The 21,009-nt window shown below is 39.8% G+C and overlaps 1 protein-coding gene and 1 long non-coding RNA gene across 3 annotated transcripts in view; one reads left to right on the forward strand and one right to left on the reverse strand.

The window, feature by feature from the left end:
• Positions 1 to 9,371, reverse strand: part of efl1 (elongation factor like GTPase 1) — a 39,695-nt gene extending 30,324 nt beyond the window's left edge. For both annotated transcript variants that reach the window (XM_041980959.1, XM_041980951.1), the window contains exons 1-9: positions 9,295 to 9,371; positions 8,343 to 8,442; positions 7,172 to 7,239; positions 6,968 to 7,052; positions 5,919 to 6,052; positions 5,678 to 5,815; positions 5,372 to 5,577; positions 4,020 to 4,143; positions 2,305 to 2,384 (exon numbers count right to left, since the gene is read on the reverse strand). In XM_041980959.1, the coding sequence (XP_041836893.1) occupies positions 2,305 to 2,384; positions 4,020 to 4,143; positions 5,372 to 5,577; positions 5,678 to 5,815; positions 5,919 to 6,052; positions 6,968 to 7,052; positions 7,172 to 7,239; positions 8,343 to 8,433 (926 nt within the window). In that variant the 5' untranslated portion in view covers positions 8,434 to 8,442; positions 9,295 to 9,371. The remainder of the gene's footprint in view (positions 1 to 2,304; positions 2,385 to 4,019; positions 4,144 to 5,371; positions 5,578 to 5,677; positions 5,816 to 5,918; positions 6,053 to 6,967; positions 7,053 to 7,171; positions 7,240 to 8,342; positions 8,443 to 9,294) is intronic.
• On the forward strand, positions 1,584 to 20,695 carry LOC121637073. Its single transcript, XR_006009796.1, has 3 exons — positions 1,584 to 1,597; positions 13,779 to 13,788; positions 20,621 to 20,695. It is a non-coding gene; the product is annotated as an uncharacterized LOC121637073 (long non-coding RNA).
• The last annotated feature ends 314 nt before the right edge of the window (positions 20,696 to 21,009 follow it).

The following is a 21,009-nucleotide window of genomic DNA, read 5'->3' on the forward strand; positions in this document are numbered from 1 at the left end:
GCTATACCGCTTCGTCCAATTACGGGTCGCGGGGAAGCAAGAGCCTAACCCCGCATTTAGCAGGTGAGAGGCAGGTACACCCTGGACAGGTCACCAGTCCATCGCAGCACCAGACATGGGATCCATATGTCCAAAATCAGCTTCTCTCACACAGATGATGCCAATTTATTTCATCCACCATTGGATTACATTCACCGACCTATTTAGTAGCAGCAGCCAATGCTAAGACGATGGATGCCGCCATGTTCAACAAATACTAATGTGGTCTAGACACAAACAATACATAAATAAATGGACCTGTTCTATTTATTCATAAATAGAATATATCAGACACCTAGTCTAATGTGCTTTGCATGCCCCCCCAGTTACAAACTGAATCTAATGAATGAATCTTCGTGCTCTGTAGAATAATTCAGTCCAGATTTGAACATCCTAAGTGGTAGTTTTTCAGCAGGACCTGGTCTAATGTGGTCTGGGTCCCCAAAGTGCCCTTTTTGTCCGCCACAGACCAGAAGCTAACCTAATCAACTTCAGGTAGCATCTGAATATTTCTTCCATCCACGCTCACCGACAGAGTTGAAAAGCTAAACAGCCTGCTGTTATTTGCCTTATTTAAATGACAGCATGTCATTTCAGACTGAACATGGTTGCGTGTTCATTCTCCTCCGCCCTGATGTGCACACAGGTCTGCATGCTTACGTAGGTAGGTGCGCACACTCCCACCAACGGACAAATAGAGAGGATGTTTCCAAAAATATGTAGCATAAATAACAGGTAATAACCAGGCTTCACAAGCTTTTACCCTCCACCCCACCAACAAAAAAACGTTTACAGCTACAGCATTCGCCGTCTCTGCTCCGTCGTATCTAAAGAGCCGATTTTCCAAGGCCCTGCCCAACTTCTGACTTCTGTAAAGCGTTTGAGAGCAAAGCAGCGTTCCCCTCATACCACTGGTAGATGAACTCAACCTGACAACTTTAGCGCACACAATGCTAGACAAACATCAGCTGACGTTAACGAGATTTAGAAAAGACTCCGAGAAAACCATCAGCTCACATCTAAAGACAAGTGTTTAGAGATTTTCGTCACTGAATTGTCTCAGACTGACATTTTACAAAGACTGTGAATCTTTCAGACGGCCTACCTACGACGTTTCATCACCGGTTCTTGTTCGTCCATTTCTGTTGCTGTTCTTTTTCTTGTTTCCGCTTTTGTCAGAGCTCATCTATTGGTTGGGGTTTTACGTCATTGCGACTTGCGATAACATCAAGCATATTGTCGCAAGCCCAAGACTAGGAAAAGACAGACATGAAACAGCGCAGATTACCGCCTTAAAGCTCACGATCAAGATGACAGGGGCGAACCGTGACTCCAGTAAGACTCCTAAGATTTACTAAAGACTGGGTTTTTAGTCTGGTAATGTGAAAATCGTTCGGTGTAAACCCAGCACAAGTTATTAAAACTCTGGACGCCGGAGATCCGGCAAAGAACCTGAATACTTTAAGACTGCATGTAGACTCGTCAGATCAGATTATTAGAGTAATCCGATTACTCCCAGATGATAGCTATGTAAAAAAAGGCTCGTTTTACAAAAATAGTTATCTGAGAATGCGTTAATACTGAAGAAAAAGTGTTGTTGTTAAATGAATCCCTATAAATGAATCAATATCAAACAATTTAATGAAAATCAAACTGAATCAGGCTGTTGTGAATTGAATCGATTCAGGACATTTTTGGTGATACCCAGACCTAGAAAATATAGCTCCTATGCTTTAAATGCACCCACATCAAATGTCCACCCTATCACACGATACTTCTCGGAGGCCCACGAGAATAAAGTTCTGCTAGGATGATATGTCAAGAACACGACTCCCAAACCAGGCAGCGAGAACAAAGAAGTCATTTGTTCTTGTGGCCTCGAGAAAAAGACCAAAATTCTCGCTTCTTGCTGAGCAAGAACAGCATTTATTCCTGCAGTTTGACCAGAACCTTGGTTTGTCATCTAAATCACACTTTTGCTCCAACAAGTTGATTCCCAAAGAACTATTAACCAATAAGATGCCTTGCTGTGTCATGATGTGCTGTATACCCCTAAAAAACCAGGGGAAACTGAAAAGTGAAAAAGTCGCAGGCCCTAAAATTATCTACAGATTAACAGGATCTGAAAATTATGTCCCTAAGAAACAAATCCAGCACAGACCTGAAAAAAGACCTGAGATCAGAACTAAACATGAGAAAAAAAACTTTTAAAGAAGACCAGGAGGCCTAGAGAATGACTGCTCATTAACTACAAGCAGAGCCCACCTCCTAGTGATGACTGCATCATATAAACTCCAAATGTTGTCCAGGACAAGCTGCACAAACAGCGGCTTCTTTCCTTTGGCCTACAGAAAAACAAGACAAAGAGATTACATCAGATCATTAGTTCTCAAGTTTTATGTCAGGCACCACCAGATAGACACTAGGTGGCGCTAAAGCACATGTTCTTTCCTTCTGGACTGAGCAACTGCCCTTATCACAGTAAAGGTGTACACTGTGCTGAATCACATTTCATATTTACATATTAAATAAGTGTATATATTTAAACTCAAAGGTAACCTTTCAGGGAAGTCCTGGGATCTGAGAATATTAGGATGTTTAAATATTATTGATTTTGTCTTTATGCACCACACAAAAAGAAAGAAAATGTTTCCCACAGTCTTCACCTCAATGACCCGAGAATTACTTTTTCACTTTAACCTGTTTGATTCACATTACTTTGATATATTCAACACCCGTCCGTTCTACTTATACGCTTGGATAAATGCTTTTTACATGAACAAATTCAGAACATAAAATTCTAAGCAAACGTTTTACACCTGAACTTTCTAGTGAAGCTTTCTAGCCTCATAGCATAATTGCCTAGGTCACATTTTAAGGTCTTATAGGCAAGGATGCAGAGTAAAGCAATATCAGGAGAGTACGGGTGGACAGATATCACAGTTTAGTCAAAACATGATGTAGACAGTTACGCTATGAGACGAACGATAATCTACGGAGTCTAAAGGCAGAGATTTTACACTTGGAAAACGGCGCAGTGCCATGACATAAAACGAGGTCACCAGGAGCTGCTGTCAGCTTCACTGGAAAGTTGAGTAAAGCTGAGACTGGGAGCGAGTCTGAAAACTCTGAAATTCTCTCCAAGTTTGTGTTTGATGTTAATATTCTATATAAAACCAGAAACATGATGGTTTAAATTTGATTAGAATATCCATAATTTACAGATTACTTAAAGCATAATCTGTACATTGGAAGATTCCTCAGCATCTCACGGGACCACCAGTACTACCAGTGATACCACAGTTTGAGAACTATGACATCAGAATAAAATAAAAAAGTATTAATATGCAGTCTAATTTAAATGCACTGCTGCAAATTTCAGTCACTGTTTCTTTGTATTTTTGTTGTTTCACATTTTGCTGATGTTGATGTTTATAACTAAATATGAATTCCAGTTTTTAAAAAAAATGTAGATATTTTAAGAGCTGCAGTCCAGTTTCCACTAACATCAGTGGTGGTCGAGTTCATGACGCTCAGAGACTCCAGAGAGGAGCTCGTTAGCAGTGCTGAGGTAACGAGGACAGGCCGCAGACGTCGGTAACCTCTGCATCAGCAGACAGGAGCTGATGGAGAAAAGAAATGGTGCAAGAGGAAGTGTGGCTGCAGGTGGAGCAAAGGCTGTTTTACTAGCAACCCAGGAAAGGTGGACCAAATGGTCTTAGGAAGGAGAGTCTCACAGGCCCAACTCTGGAGGCTGGAACTGTTCCACATCATGCTCTTCCTGGGAGTATGACTCAGAGGAGAATGGGACATTTCTAACCAGTTGGTGACATAAAAACCGGCAGGATTTCTTTAAAGGTTACACTAGGTTGTTAGTATTTGCAGGGTCCATCACTTAAAATTAAAAAAAGAAAACAATAACAACAGAAAAAAAGGAAATTACAGGCTGTGAAGCCAAAGAGGGAGAATAGTAAAATTACCTGGGCTCCTTTCAGGATTCTCTTTGCTTTTGCATTAAGGTAGAAATCTCCCCACAAGGTTTTCAGCAGAACCGCCGCCTTTATGCCCATCCTGTCACTGTAGATGCTGGCAAACTGCTGGATGCTACAAGACAAAGTCCAACACTCACTCTGCTTTTATAGATTTATACAGGGTCAATGAGCACAGTTCAACAGCTGCAGTCTTGTTAAGTTATCAAAAGAAATTCAGTTAAATAAAAGAAAATTAAATTAAATGAATAAAGAAACACTTAATATATAAAATAAGTGAGTCAGAGAATCAATAAGTAGGAATAAATTAATGTTAGACTGAGGTGGAGTTCAATAGTTGTATAAATGTGTGAACCTGTTAACTGTTTTAGTTCTTCACGCTGATGTTTCATTAGAATAAAAAGCCAGAGCTGTAGAGCAGACACGCTGGTGCACAACACAGGATAAGATTAAAAACCAAGGAAAACAGCGGGTGTACTGGGGACGACGTCGGCTCCATTAACACTGCGTTTATTCTCAAATCCACCCACAGAGCCGCCCGGCTCATCGTCTCCACCGAGCTTCTCCACCATGACGGAGGAATGACGGATGCGTGCCGCTTATCATGCCGCGCATGCGCTAAGAATATTAGCTGTTAATGCGTTGTTTTTGACAGCCCTAGTCCTACAATTCGCCTTCTACTTCGTGTTATTATCACTGGTTTTATTATGATTTTTATCAACCAAACTAGCCACACAACAGAAATGGATTTATTTAAATCACATCCCCTTTTTTCTTTCCTCTTCCTCCTTTTTAAATTATTATTACTATAAAATTATTTACTAAATTGACTTATTTTTTTACATTTTGTACATTTTACTAACTCTGAGCATCCACATTCATCACAGCACACACACATCAGAGGTCAGTTATTCGTACTCCACCGTGTGTGTAGGTGTTGTTTTATTCTTTTTTTCTCTCTTTTTACAAAGTTTGGTAAATTGTCCTTACATGGAATTTTTTCATTATTTATTTTACTTTACTCTTTTCATTTTTATAACTTCTTGTCAACTGATTTTTCTCCGTCTTGTCTGTCCTGTCGAATGTGTGTTATCTGTTTTCGCCGCATGTTAAACTCACGTTTAATTCTCCCTTTAAAGCACAGATACCTACTAAATACAATTCAAACAACTAATTATTTATTAAATTAAGTCATTTTGCAAAATACATCAAAAACATTAAATGGAAATAAAGTTCAGAAGGGGAGGAGGTAAAAACAGAAAAAAAAATTAAGTTGTCTTAAATATTGTCTTTTCTTTTTTTGATGAATTATTGTTCTAAGAGTTAAAGACTGCAAACTGTACCTGAAACCCCATCCATCTATGGCGCTGCTAAACACCACGTTCCCTTGATCAGGAGAAAAGTAGATGTGGGAGTCATCCACCTCCTCCAGCCCGGCGCTCCAGTCATAAACCTGGTCTCGGCTGCACGGCTCCACCTCTTCCTTCACTTTCTCCGCTCGCTCCTCCAGAACTTTGGATGTGAACAGCGTCCCGGTCACTGCGTTCACCTACACGAGAAAACAGCGGTCTAAACAAAACCTTTTCCCTTCTTCGGGTTAACATAAAATATACACTTTTTATCCTTTGTGTGCCACACTGATACCGAACCTGCTCCAGGATTTTCTGCAGGTGGGTGTAAGCTTCCTGGGAGGTAAGTTTCAGCTCCATGATGAGTCTGTCTATCTTATTGATGACCAAAACAGGTTTGATGTTCTCCAGCCATGCCTGGCGAAGTACAACCTGGGTCTACAGACAACACATGCAGGTCATTAAAATATTCCCCATCTTAGCAGTCTGTACAGAGATATGCTGCTTTTCTGGTGGTATTAACAGCCGCTGTAATATTTACCTGTGGACACACTCCCTCCACAGCATCGACGACTACAACTGCTCCGTCACACAGCCTGACAGCAGTGGAAACTTCAGAGGAGAAGTCAACGTGACCAGGAGAGTCGATGAGATTTAGCAAGAAGTCCTGATCTCCTGAAGCAGAGACGGCGAACAACAACACTGTCAAGTGTCTTTATAAAAACACATTATACTGTAAAAACAGAAAAACACAGCTCTGTTTAAAATGTCCACAATCATCAGAGTTCAGTTCTCCAAGAAGAGCAACACAGTAGAAACGTGATTTTTTTACTGTTTTAATGCTATATAAATACAACCTCAATTACCAAAAGGACACTGTAAACCGTAAAAAAACAGAAAACAATTATTTCCTAATCCCATCGACCGCATTTTAATCCCAATAAAACATAAAGAACATATCGGAGATTGAAACTATTTTTCCAAGCTACGTAAAATTTTAGCTCATGTTAGCTCATATTGGCGGCTCATGTGGTAAATGAATGCTGGTGATCTTCAGGCAGCACTGCATTAAAAACAGACATGATTCTCTACTGGAAACCACTGCATGGACTCAGGAGGACCTCCAGAAATCACTGTGAACACCCTGAAATCCACAAATGCAGGTTAAAGCGCCATCATGCAAAGAAGAACAGGATGTGAACAGGATCCAGAACCAGCGCCGTCTTCTCTGGACCAAAGCTCAAATAAAAGACAAAATGCAAAGTGAATGCAAAACGTAAGGATGCAACCAGAGCAGCAAATCAGTGAGCTGAAAAGTTAATATATTAATATATATCTGGAAATTGTTGCTTTCTCTTTTTATTTACATTTTAGACAGACAACTATTTTTGGAATAGGGGTTGTATTTAAACAATAATTATTAGATTTGGACAACAGACATTAAAGCCACTTCAGCTCATTTTAATGTTCATGTACTTCATAATAGAAGATAAACATTAAAATGTAAGAAGTCCCACGTTTTTATTCTTACTGCTGCTCTTACAACCACAGTGGCATTAAAAAGTTAAAGCTCTGGATTTGTGGCGTTACCACTGCTGAAGTGCAGAGAGATGGCACTGGACTTCATGGTGATTCCTCTGATCTGTTCATCCTCTCTGCTGTCCAGATACCTTAGCTGGAAAAGAACATGTGGCAAAAGGCAAAGTTAAACTAAAGACCTCCTCTTCTTTAATCATGTATGTAATGTAGCAGTCAGAGAGCATGACCGTTAAAGCTGCACATAAACTGTCCTACCTTCCCCGCCAGGCGAGACGAAATAATACCATTACTTGCTACTAAGCAGTCAGCCAAAGTGGTTTTACCTAAAAAGACGTAGAAGGTTTAAAGTGGTTTAACAGTTGACAACTAATTTGTGTTCAGATACACAACTGACACCAAAACCACTTCAAATTAAAATAATAACCTTTGATTAACATCCAAATATAAAGAATTTACATACATTTAGCATAAAATAGTACAGAAATTTGGGTTTGGTGGATTATTTGTCCCCTTTCTGGCACATTTTATGGAGGGCATCACCCACTTGTTTAGCTGCATTGCTCATTCTGCAGATGCACAATCCTGACAAGTTAGACTTTGTCATAAAGAGGACTGATCAGGCTCTGTAAAGACATATAATACAACACCAAATGGTATTATTAAAGAGGAGACATAATCCACCAAACACAAGTTTCTTTCCTTTCTGTGATAAGTTTACTTAATGACAAGAAAAATTTGCAATTTAGCCAAAGATTTCATTTTATCAAATGATACACTATCCACTTTTTGTACATTTAAGAGATGCCCATAATCACCCTCCATCCATCCATCCATCCATCCTTCTATCCATCCATCCATCCGTCCATCCATCCATCCTTCTATCCATCCATCCATCCGTCTGTCCATCCATCCATCCATTCATCCTTCTATCCATCCATCCGTCCGTCCATCCATCCATCTGTCCATCCATCTATCCATTCATCCTTCTATCCATCCATCCATCCATTCATCCTTCTATCCATCCATCCATCCATCCGTCCATCCATCCATCCATTCATCCTTCTATCCATCCATCCGTCCGTCCATCCATCCATCTGTCCATCCATCTATCCATTCATCCTTCTATCCATCCATCCATCCATTCATCCTTCTATCCATCCATCCATCCATCCATTCATCCTTCTATCCATCCATCCATCCATCCGTCCATCCATCCATCCATTCATCCTTCTATCCATCCATCCATCCGTTCATCCATCCATTCATCCTTCTATCCATCCATCCATCATCTGTAGCACTTTGTCCATTAAGGGTCACGGGGAAGCTGGAACCTAACCCAGCGTTCAGGTGAGAGGCAGGTCCACCTGGACAGGTCACCAGTGCCCATAATTACATCAGACATAATTACTGAAATATGGCAACTTACCATGATCAACATGTGCCAGGATACAGAAGTTTCTTATGTTAGCTGGATTTTTCTGCAGTGTTGTGATCTTATTCACACTGGTAGGTCCCATCGTGAATACCTGGAACAAATGACAAAACTGGTTTATAGCGGGTACTTTGCACAGTTTACATTAAAGTACAAATGATCTGATTTACCTCTCTACAGCATAGTTAAGTGACAGTACAAACCGAGTATACAACTTTACTATTTATGAGTTACGACACTGAAGTTAGTTTCAGATTTGTCTTACGTGTTAAGGGTAATTCCACAGAGTTTTAGGCAACCTAGTATAGCAGGTAAACTACAATGCAGACATTTCACATCTGGCTGAAATATCCTGCACAGCATTTACAGTTTCAGATTTGTGATTTCTTTTATTCTTTTTGTGAAACTGCAAATTAGGTCAAAAACATCTTAAAATGACCCCAATTTGCATCTTTACAAACAGAATAAAAGTTTTACAAATCAGAAACTGTGATTTTGATTAATCTAGACGTTTTGTAGGATATTTCAGTCCAGATGTGAAGTGTGTATGTACTGCAGTTTGTGGTCTAATGACTACGTTATTCAGTAAAATCACCCCTTACGCATATGACGAATCGGAAGCTAACTTCAGCGTTGTCTGAGTTAGTGAACGTCTGGGGTACAGTGGTGTTGAAACCCACACTCATTTATTTGTCAGACTGTTTTTTAAACTAGAACTAAATAAGGCAGGCATTAGAGTAGGATTTAACCGAGGTACAGGAACTCCGACTGCGCTTGAACCTTAAGCATGAGACTTTCTGTGTCTAGCTTAATCCAAACTTCACAGGGATAGAGAAGAAACTATCCCAAATCTCTTCACAACACGACCAAATCGCATGAAGACATCGTGTTGAGTTCGATATAACTATAACGACATAATGGAGACATGTGGCCTGCAATAACTCACGTTATGTTTCCGGAAGTTGCCGTGACCGGCTTGGTCTGTTGGTTGGAGCTCGTACTCTAGTTGGAGGGGGACTTCAGACAACGCCTCTCGAAGGAGTGACAGAGCTGGTGTCCAATACCAATTCAAAATGAAAGCATAAACCCCGCCCTTTCGAAGCTCTACCAATCATAAATGACTATGCTTAGCGGTCCGTTTGACCAATAAAACGAACGGTAACTGCCCCGTTTTGCCATGGATATCTTTTATTTATTTATTTTTTCCATTTGTAACAAAGACTGGCTATACATAACAGAAGCAAAAGAGGTATATTTTTTTATATAATATTTGTCATAGATATCTACAATAAAGGCCAGATGCTTTATGGCGGAGCTTCGAATGTCCTCGGCGGCCATCTTGCCACAGGCTTGCTCTCGCGGGACCTGTGTTATCTGAGGGAACGTTAGTGATCTGCACAAACATAAATACTCCTTTTTTGAGGTCCTCTACATTGTACAGATGAGGATCGGGTGGAAGGATGTGTTTTTGCTCCAGGAGCACATTGGCCACACACAGTATGGCGTAGACAGTTCCCACCAAATGCTGCTGACGTTAGTTGTGTCCATGGTTTTTAAGCTAAGGCTGCACCACACTGCCAAGATGACTCCACAACATGCACCAGAAGCTCAACAACACAGTCCTGTTCAAAAGCTTTTAGCCAAACCATGCTTTTTAGGCTGTTTATTATTATTTATTTATTTATTTTCTTTTAAATTTTGTTTTAGAAGAGCTTGTATTTTAATTACTGATGCATACTTTTATTACTGAGCTGTAGTTTATGTTGGTGTGAACATCTCTCTCACTCTGCTAGGCCCTGTGTATTTGTCTCATTAAGTCTTAAGAGTATGTTTTAGGTTTAAATAAAATTTTGTTTAAACAAAAGCTGTTTTTTTTTCTTTTTTTAAAAAAACACACTTTAGTAAAAACATTTCAAAACCAAGTACATTAAAACATGTTTGTTAAATGGTGACATTAAAATTCTGTAATATTTGATATTCGTAGAATTTTTAATGGGTTAATGAAGTGTGTACTGGCTGGAAAACAACAGATCCTCAGACTTTTATTTATTTATTTTATCGGTGTGTGTGTGTGTTAACGTTCACTTTAGTGTCCTATGAATAATTTTAGAGGTTTAAGTGATTCAACGTCCTGTGTTGTTGCTATGGGAAATTCTTCCTGGCTAGGTAGGCTGTCCCATTTCACCAATGCTGACTTCGAAGTGTGTAGACTACTGAGGACACTCCGTAGCCTACGTAGTCTGCACACTCCGAAGTTTGCAGACCTTGAATTGGGACACACCTACCTCAGCATGTGTAAACACTAATCCCAGCATCCTCTGGGTCAGGCTCAATGACTGTCACTCTTTTGCTGTCACTTTCAGTCCCTGTCAATAATGACAAGTAGGACGCAGGCTTCACAGGGAAGCGCTTCAACTTAAAAATGATCGTCTACTCCGGATCGAAAACATCCTACTTACCCAAGATGATGACTCTATATAACCAGTGCATCCGCGTGCTGCAGAACAGCATTGACTGTATCCTACCTGCAGGTGGCAGCAGGATAGAGGCCTGTGTATCTTAAATACCATAAAATTAGCCTAAATAAATAAACCCAACATGTAAAACTGTTGGAGGCTTCCTTCTCTGACCTCCTTCATTATCATAAAACCAGTACCAACACAAAATACCGCTCAGGAAGTACTACTGCTGTGAGTTCTGGTTCTCTCATACTGGGCCACAACATTGATCTTCAGATCTAATTTAACACTTTCTATGTCAGTCATCTCAGATTTAATCTTTACCAAAGCTTGTAGAATCTTTAGATTTAAGGGTTCATTTGCGGGGATAGTTTTCCTGTTTGTAAATACAACAATCTTTCTCAGAAAATGTGAGAATGGATGAATAAAGCAGAAATTGTGTAAAAATCGCAGAGAGTCAGAGAAATAATTGTTTCACAGCTTCCACTGAAGATCAGAGACGGCTGGCTGGGTCCCCACACAACACCAGCACCCGAACAAACCAAAATAGCACCTAAACTGTTGACCAGGGCATTTAATCTCTGCCTGAATAGCGAGGTAGCAGAATAAGTGTGATACAATAAGGGAAAACACGAGAGAGGGCAGGCTTTTGGTGATGTCAAGCAGTGGTGGTCTTTCTTGAGTCACAATCATCAGCTAGTCTTCACTTTCTTCACTCAATTGTTGTGAAAAGGGTTGCTTGTTTGGAGAAATGAAGATGACAAATGCTAATATTCTGGTTTCAAACCCAGCTACTGGAAAGTGTTTGAGAGCCCTGACTTCCACCCACCTGCGATCCCACAATGCCAACTGTTCTCTGCTCTCTCAGCCATCGCTGAGGTGGGAGGAGTGCCATTTGAGGTCTGCAGCCGGTCCTGGAGAGATGCACTCCAGAGCAGAGCAACCAGGTTTGTCTCAAACTTTAAACTTAGAATTAGCATCGGACGCATCCTGTGTAACATTTTGTTTCCTTTTTCACCACCGGCAGGAAAAGTTCGGCATCACCAGCGGTTTGTCCACAGCTGCCTCCACCACAGCTGCAGCACACACAGAATATCATCATCATGCATTATCGGTTGAAATGACTCCATGTCAGAGACAGACGGAGGAGAGATTCACTCAAAGATGATGTCTAAAGCAGTGGTTTACACTGCAACATTTCCCCCTTGTGGGAAACAGTTTTAGCCAATTACCCCCAAAACCAGGGTCCAAGTTTTTCTCTTTGTTTTAATAGAAAGAAGAACAAGTAGATTATTAAGAGGTTAACATTTAGTGAACTATCCTTTTGGAAAACCTGACATTCCTGGAGAAAAACAAGAGAAGTTTCAACAGAATTTTGCCTCAGTTACATATTTACATAATTTTATTTTATTTATTCACATATTTTATTTTTTTGATATTTTGTATGATATATATCTATACCTCTGTTTATTTTATATTTAATGTTTAATGTTTAATTCAGACAGGTCCCCAATGCCTCAGCACCTGGAGGAGGAGGAGGACACACTGCCTGAGACAAACCACAAGTAAAAAGTAGGTCTGTGGTCTCAATCCACAGCTTTTCTCAAAGTTTTTCAAACACCTGTTAGTTTCAGGTCTAACAAACTTCTTCCTCCATCCTGCAGAAGTCGCCCCCATGATGGCCAAAATGATCAAAGCGTTCCAGAACAGATTCTCCTGCCGGTAGTGTGAAAGAGACTGAATGTATTTGATCAATTCCAGCTGTTTTTAATTTAATTTCAGCAACACTTTACCATAGAGACACTCTTCCCCTGCGAACACACACACACACAAACCATAGATATCGCATGAACTTTATAGTATTGCTGAGAATATCAATTCTCTTTCTCTCTGTTTGTGATCAGTTTTAGGGGTTTTTAAGTTTTTTAAGTGGCAGGGACCACTCATTACAGTGGTCCGGACCATGGTCTGGACCAGACCACTATTTTCGCAACAATAATAATAATACATTTACAATAACAATACAACCCCCTCTCCTCAGTTTGAAGGTTTGGACCGGACTTCAGTTCAGGCTTTAAGCCAGTTTGTTCCACATATTAGGAGCATAACAACTAAACACTGATTCTTCTTGTTTAGTTTAACTCTTGGAAGAGAAACCAAACTTGGCCAGATGATCTTAGAAATGTCGTGGATCACATGACATCAGAAGATGTGATATATATTTTGGACCAGAACCATTTAAAACCTTGTACACCAGCAGGAACCTTATTGAAATCAACCCATAGGTGCACAGAAAACCAATATTAAGATCTTATAACCAGAGTGATATGTTGCCAGCTTTCTTTGTGCAGATTTATAGTTACCAAATGATATGAAGTAGTCCCACCCAGGTTTCTGGTGAGTCTAATAGGATGCTATGTGTCACTAAGATCTAACAGAGTCAAAATTTCTGCTTCTGTCTCTGCTTAAATGGCTTTTGTTCAAGCTTTTAAAGAGAGTAGATGTATCGCTGTGGTTGAAATCCTAACAACAGACAGGAGAGACCAAAACAATAAGACAGAGCCTAGAGGAAACCTTAAGAAAAAGCCACCTCAGCCCCCTCCCGAAGAAAGCTCCAAAGCTGTCAGCAAGGACCACCCCCTTTATGTCATACTCCATCCAGGTCACCCTCCCTCTTCCCATCCTCCCCACCCCTCCTGGACTTCACCTCCCAGATGAAGGAGCTGGTCACTATTGCGACCAAACTAACCCCATGCCCCAGTATGCCTTTGTCTCCCATAAACCCCCCACCAGAGTGGCTAAAGGGAGGGCACCCAGCCCCTCCTGTGCCACCATGCCAGCTTCATGTTTCGGATGTATGATGTGTGGAGGGTCCAGGATGCATAGATAACGGCAGTCATGATTTTTCCCAGGACAAGCTGGATCCCTGTTTATCAGAAGATTAAAAAATATCTGTACTGTCTGGTAACAGAAGGAGAAAAGTAGCTCGGTCAAAACACAGAGAGCTGCTTTCTAAAAGGTTTCTGAGTAGAGTTAACATACCCTGTGAGCCACAGCGTGCCCCCAAACAGGGTAAACAATTCTAAACCCATCAAGTTAGCTTTATTAAATGTTAGGTCATTAGCAGGGAAAACATTTATAATGAATGATTTTATAACTGAGCACAACCTTGATTTTATGTTTTTAACTGAAACCTGGTTAAACCAAAATAACAGTGCAGCTGCTTTTATTGAGTCAACCCCTCCCAACTTTAGTTTTATCAGTGAGGTCAGACTGAACAGAAGAGGAGGAGGAGTAGCAGTTTTATTTAATGAATCATTTCAAATAAGCAGTTATCTCTGGGAAGTTTTACTTCTTTTGAATACATGGCTCTTCAGTTGAAAGCTTATTATAAAATATCTAAATTTCTATAAACCACCAGGGCACTGTGCAGCATTTTATGAAGAGTTTAGTGAACTGCTGCTACAATCTGTTTAGATTCTGACTGTGTAATTATTGTTGGTGATTTTAACATCCATGTAGACAATCCTCAGGACAAAGCGACTAAAGAACAGTCTGGAGAACTTTGGGCTGACTCAGCATATAACAGAGCCCACACACATTAAAGGACACACTCTAGACTTGGTGATTTCGAAGGGTTTGGATGTTTCCATGGTTACTGTGTGTGATGTGGACCTGTCATTACTGTGTTTTCTTTGAGTGTACAGTTTCTGTTCACACAAATGTCTCAATAGAGATGATCACAAAACTGTGTTTAAGTGAAAACACAAGTGGGATGTTTAACCAGGTCTTCTCTTCAACACCTGCCCTGTCAGGTGGTTCAGCCAATGAGCTCGTCACTAGTTTTAATGCTAAAATGTTAAATATTATGGATGCTATTGCTCCTATTAAGGTGAAGGTTGTCTCTGGAAAGAAAAAGTCTTCCACACTGGTGAAAAATGGAAAAAGAGAGTGTCGGAAAGCCGAGCACAGATGGAGAAAAACAAATCTACAGGTTCATTATGACATGTGTAAAGAGAAACTTCACTCTTAAAATTTACAACTAAGGAAAGTCCTATTTCTCTGACATTATTAGCAAAAACTATCATAATGCTCGGGTCTTATTCGCTATTGTTGACAGGTTAACAAATCCTCCTGAGTCAACGGCACCTGAACTTTATTCCACCAAGGCCTGCAATGAGTTTGCCAAATTTTTCACTGAAAAAATCCAAAATATCAGACAAGAAGTTAGTTTATCATCAGCAGGTTCAACAGACATACTGTGTCCACTGAAAACCAGTTTAAACACCATTAACCATTAACAGCAAAGATCTGGGCGACATCTTATGTCAGCTGAACTCATCCTCTTGCTGTCTGAACATCCTGCCCACAGGTTTCTTCAAAAAGGTCTCAAAGACTCTGGAGCCAGATCTGTTACAGATTGTTAACTTATCTATAATTTCGTGTGCCTTCAGAGAACTTTTAAAAACAGCTGTAATCAAACCCCTGCGAAAAAGGGACAATCTAGACAAGCCACAAATGAGCAACTACAGGCTGATCCCAAATCTTCCTTTTCTAAGTAAGATAATCGAAAAAGCCGTTTTTCATCAGCTAAATGACTTTTTAACACAAAACAACTGCTACGATGTCTTCCAGTCAGGTTTTAGGCAGCACCACAGCACTGAGACTTCTCTGACCAAAGTTATTAATGACATATGTTTGAACACAGACGATGGAAAAATGTTAGTCTTAATCTTACTGGACCTCAGTGCTGCATTTCACACAGTCGGCCACAATATATTACTTAAACGACTGGAGAACTGGGTGGGCCTCTCTGGCGCTACACTGGTTTAAATCTTATTTAGAGAATAGAAAGTACTTTGTGTCAATAGGTAATTTTACATCAGAGCAGACAAGAATTACATGTGGAGTTCCCCAAGGTTCCATCCTGGGGCCTCTTCTGTTTAACATCTACATGCTCCCACTGGCACAGGTCATAAAGAAAAACAACATTAGGTACCATAGCTACGCAGATGACACACAGATATATATTACAATGTCACCAGGAGACTGAGGCCCGTACAGGCTCTTGGTAAATGCATTGAGGAGATTAATGACTGGATGTGTCTGAACTTTCTTCAGTTAAACAAAAACAAAACTGAGGTGATGGTCTTTGGCGCGAAAGAGAAACGATTAAAGGTCACCACAGAGCTTCAGTCTATACACCTAAAAACCACCAACCAGGCCAGAAATCTGGGTGTACTGATGGACTCAGACCTTAACTTTGAAAAACACATTAAGGGAATTACAAAATCAGCCTACTATCACCTTAAGAACATATCAAGGGATGTTATGTGATGTCTCAGCCGGACCTGGAAAAACTAGTCCATGCTTTCATCTTTAGTCGGCTTGATTATTGTAACAGTGTTTTTACAGGTTTTACCTAAAACATCAGTCAGACACCTGCAGCTGATTCAGAACTCAGCTGCTCGAGTCCTCACTAAGACCAAGAAAGTGGACCACATCAGTCCAGCTCTGAGGTCTTTACACTGGCTGCCTGTTCGTCAGAGAATAGATTTTAAAGTTCTGCTGCTGGTCTATAAAGCTCTGAATGGTTTAGGACCAAAATACATCAGTGACCTCTTGACCCAGTATGAACCTACCAGAACCCTCAGGTCATCTGGTTCCAGTTTCTTATCAGTTCCCAGAGTCAGAACCAGACATGGAGAAGCTGCATTCAGATTCTATGCTCCACATGTCTGGAACAAACTCCCAGAAAGCCTCAGATCAGCTGAAACACTCAGTTTATTTAGATCCAGGATGAAGACCCCACCTGTTCTCTGTTGCATTTCAATAGCTTTTAATTAGAAGTCAAAATCTACATCTGGTTCTTTTAAGCTGGAATTGTGTTTTAATATTGTCTTTAACTTTATTTCTTGCATTTTATCTATTTTATTTTAGCATCTTCTTTCTGTTTTTATTTCATTAATTGCATTTCTTTTAATCTTTGTTTTTTTTAATGCACTGGTATTGCTTTCTGTACCCTGCTGTAATGTTTTATGTAAAGCACTTTGAATTGTTTTGTACATGAAATGTGCTATACAAATAAATTTGCCTTGCCTAACTGAAAGACATTTTTCTTTTTCTGACTGCGAGCATGGTCAGAGAGCCACATCACTTAATTGAGGTGATTAAATCAAGTGTCTGCCCCTGATAGGACCCTCACATAGGTGGATGTTGCATTGTGTTTTGTTTACACCGTTTCCTTTCTCCCAATCAAGGTGGAGTCGTTCTGACAGCCAGAGTTTACAGAGTTACTGGATGAACTGGGGAAACCGCTGAGAGTTTGGAGCCACCACCGAAATCTGACAAGCTGACAAGCTGAAAGGAGCATCTGAAAATCCTGCCAGTCCCTCATCAGGGATTATTATTATTGGACACTGTGAGAGGCAGCTGGAAAAAAAACATTAATTTTAAAAAGACACGGCATCCCTCTGCTTCTCCGCTTCGGGCACAACGTATCTTCACCGAGGTCAAGTAGACATTCAGATGGAGGTGGGAACTTCTCATGGACATTTGCTTTGATATGCTACTGTACAGATGATTGGTAGATACCCTTAGGGGTGAATATACAATTCTTCACGGAGTGGGGATACTCTGCTTTCCACTGGAACTTCTTTTCAAGCATTAGCATGTGTTTAAATGACTTTGAGTGGATATTGCTCAAAATAAAAATCCTGACAGTGAGGTCACAATAAGTAAATCTTTTCATCAAATCGTTCAAACATTTCTGGATTTATGGTTTCACTCTGAGCTCAACATCAGTACATTTTTCTGTTGCTCCTTCTGGGATTGAAAGGGTCCACATTCTTTTGAGTTAAGGTTTTGGGCTCAGATTATTCAGGCAGCTAAAACTAAATTAATATGGTTTCCATCATTTTTAATTTAGTCTTGTTTTCTTTTGTTTTCGAGCAAATGAAAATAAAGTATAATTTGAAGCTCCCTTAGCTAAAAATAAAGCTTTTAACCTCATTACCGAGTCCTTAGCATGTTTTGTTTGTATTACTAGACATACAGTAGGTAAATATGTGATTATGGTGCAAACATATGCTTTGAATCTGGTAAATATGATAAAAATAATAATATGCATTTTTTTGTGCAACGTATGCAAAGATACATAACTGCAGTGTGATGAGTGTGTGCAAAAGGTGACAGAATTAGACCAGGTGTGTAATACTGGCTCTGACAGAGGTAGAGGAGTTGTAAAGTCTGATTACAGAAGGAAGGAAGGAAGACTGGAAGCTTTATCATGGAGAAAAGTTTAGAATCTGCTGTTTGTCTGATGTGTCAGTCATAATTATGGAATATCTTAGATCTAAACAATGTAGTAATGAGTTTGTAAATCTACTCCTTTTTCATTAAATTAAGTCCTCCTACTACAATTTGTTAAACTTGGTTTCAGAAGAGCATATTGCAAACCATTGTGTAAGACAATAAGCAGGGGTACAGGAATGGTTTGCAAACCTTAATGAATTCTATTTTATGAAAATAAAAAATAAATTTAGAGGAAAAAATGATAAACTATTTCCATTTATGTCCAGAAAGTCCAATACAAAGACAATGCCTCTTTCATATTAATTCTGTTTAAATATTGGCTTCCTGTTAATGGTTATCACTCTATTTTTCCATAAAGTTGAAACATGGGCAAAAAAAGTTGTGAAAATGTGTGAAAAAAGAGCTTAACAAATTACTTTTAATGGTACCTACCACTGACTCCAAATCTAATGCTCTGATAATTAAAAAAATAATAAAAATTTGCCTTTCTTATATTGGTATCTGAAATGTATCGTACAGAAGCATAAAGCTGTCACCTAAATTAAAAATAAATAAATAATTGGGACCTTATCACGTTATAACGTGATAAATTTATTGTAAAAAAGTGAAATGTATCATGTTAAAACATAAGTTTATTACAGTGGTCCAGACCATCAATGTAGTCGCCCCCTAGTGGCAGGGACTACTCATTACAGTGGTCCGGGTCATGGACCATTTTTTCGCAAGAAGCCCCTCTCCCTCTTGTTGTGTTTAAGGTGCAGCTCCCAGCAGGACCACCCACTCGCTGCTTGGGTATACAGTAAAGGGGACCAAACTGTAAGAACTATTTATAATTGTGATGCATTTCTTTTATTGATTCAGTGTAAGTAAAATAAGTGCTTGTAAAGTGTGAATCTGTCTGCCCTGGTGCATCATTCAAGCCTTAAATCCAGGTTAAAAACATTTATTTTCCCATGCGCCTATGCATGAATTCTGCATGGTAACTTAACTCATCCTGCTTTTAATCATTTTAATGTAATTTAGGATTTTATTGTGATTCTTGAAATGTGTTGCTGCCTTTTACTATAATGCATTTGTTTTATGTAAAGCACTTTGAATTGTCCTGTACATGAAATGTGCTATACAAATAAACTGCCTTGCCTAATGTTCTTTGACTTTATGAGCACCTTTAATAGCATATAGCCTCAGTTGCTGGGGGCAAGCTTGAGAGGTTGGGGGTGGTCCCTCTTTTTGTCTCTTGGATCCATAACCATCTCACTCAGAGGTCACAGTATGTTTGGCTGGGAAAGTGTGTTTCAAAAACTTTGGTGGGTAACACTGGCGCACTGTTCTATCACCCTTTCTCTACACATACTACACTGCTGACTTTGCATGTACATCTGCAGCATGCCATGTTTAGAAGTACTGACGACACCGCTATTGCAGCATGTGTGAAGGGTGGGTTTAGTACAGTGAGCTCATTGCCATCAATGGGGAGGACATTGAGGTGGTCAGCACCTACAAGTATCTGGGTGCACACCTCAATCACAAACTGGACTTGTCAGCACAGGCACGTGCTGTGTATAAGATGGGACAAAGCAGGCAGTTTTTCCTGAGGCTCAGGCCATTTGACGTACATTTCATCAGTCTGTTGTGGCGAGAGCCGTTTTCTTTGGGGTGGTCTGTTGGGTTGTCAGTATGACCACAAGGGACGGTAACTGGCTGGACAGGCTGATAAATGTGTGTCTATGATCGGGAGGAAAGTGGACTCTGTGGGAGCCGTGTTGGAGAGGACAATGATGGCTCCAATGGAGGGCATCCTGAGCAGCTCCAAACATCCACTGCATGACACAATGGCAGATCGGCGGAGTAACCGTAGCAACAGGCTCCTCTCGCTGTGCTGCAGAACAGAACGGTTTAAAAAGTCATTCATCCCTTCCTTCAGCTTTAACAGATGTGTTTGAACTGAGCTTAATTTTACCTGTGCACTTTTACTTTTATCCTTTTGTGATGGTTTCATTTAATATGTACATGTGTAGGATGTAAACATCTCAGTTACTGATGTTTTAGCACCCTCTTGTGGTGTCTGTAGGATTCAGGAAGTTCAAGCATATGGGTAATACAGTTTCTGGTCTTCTTGATGTTTGGCTCTCATAAGCCTGTAAGTTTTAAGTGTTTTGTTTCCTTAATAAGTGCATGTATGGATACTTTATGAGTATAAAAACCTTCCATAAGTGATAACGTTTTCACGGACTTGTGTGCTCATATGGAATCGATTTCTACATGAATTAGCGTTAGCATGCTAACAGGCCAAGCTAATTGTTTCCCATTGAATTCAATGCAAAGTTAGCATTAGCTGTTAGCATTATGCTAGCGTTCACACGTGGGATACAATTGTGTAGTTTCTTTTCATGTGTTATGTTGTTTTGCATAGAACGGTTGACTAACCAGTAACTGTTGTTTAGATAATGCATGTGATAAAACAATGCATTTTTCTGTTCATTTCAGTTTTACAAAAAGAGAATCTCGTGGAATAAAAGCCTTGAAGTTACTCCATTGACTGTTAACTGTCTGTCTAACAAGATAAGCATCCGGCCAGCTCCACATTTTGTGAGAACAGAACACCATTTTTATTTAAATGTGTGATTGGTTGTGCAATTGTGTTTGCTGCCGGACAACAGAATTTCTCCTTTTGCGTATTAATAAAGTTCTATCTAGACAACAACAAAATGTAACACATCAAACCAAAGTACCAAAGGCACACATAAAAAATAAAACCAAAACAAAAATAGCTTATGTATAAGTCCCCTGGAAAACTCATACTTTCAGCATGCAGAGTGTTAGGAATGATGAGTGAGCAGATATGAGTGTAATCGCACAAACGTCACCACGCCTTTATGGAGATTAGA

This window comes from Melanotaenia boesemani, chromosome 1 (assembly GCF_017639745.1).
Source record: "Melanotaenia boesemani isolate fMelBoe1 chromosome 1, fMelBoe1.pri, whole genome shotgun sequence".
Taxonomy (NCBI): domain Eukaryota; kingdom Metazoa; phylum Chordata; class Actinopteri; order Atheriniformes; family Melanotaeniidae; genus Melanotaenia; species Melanotaenia boesemani.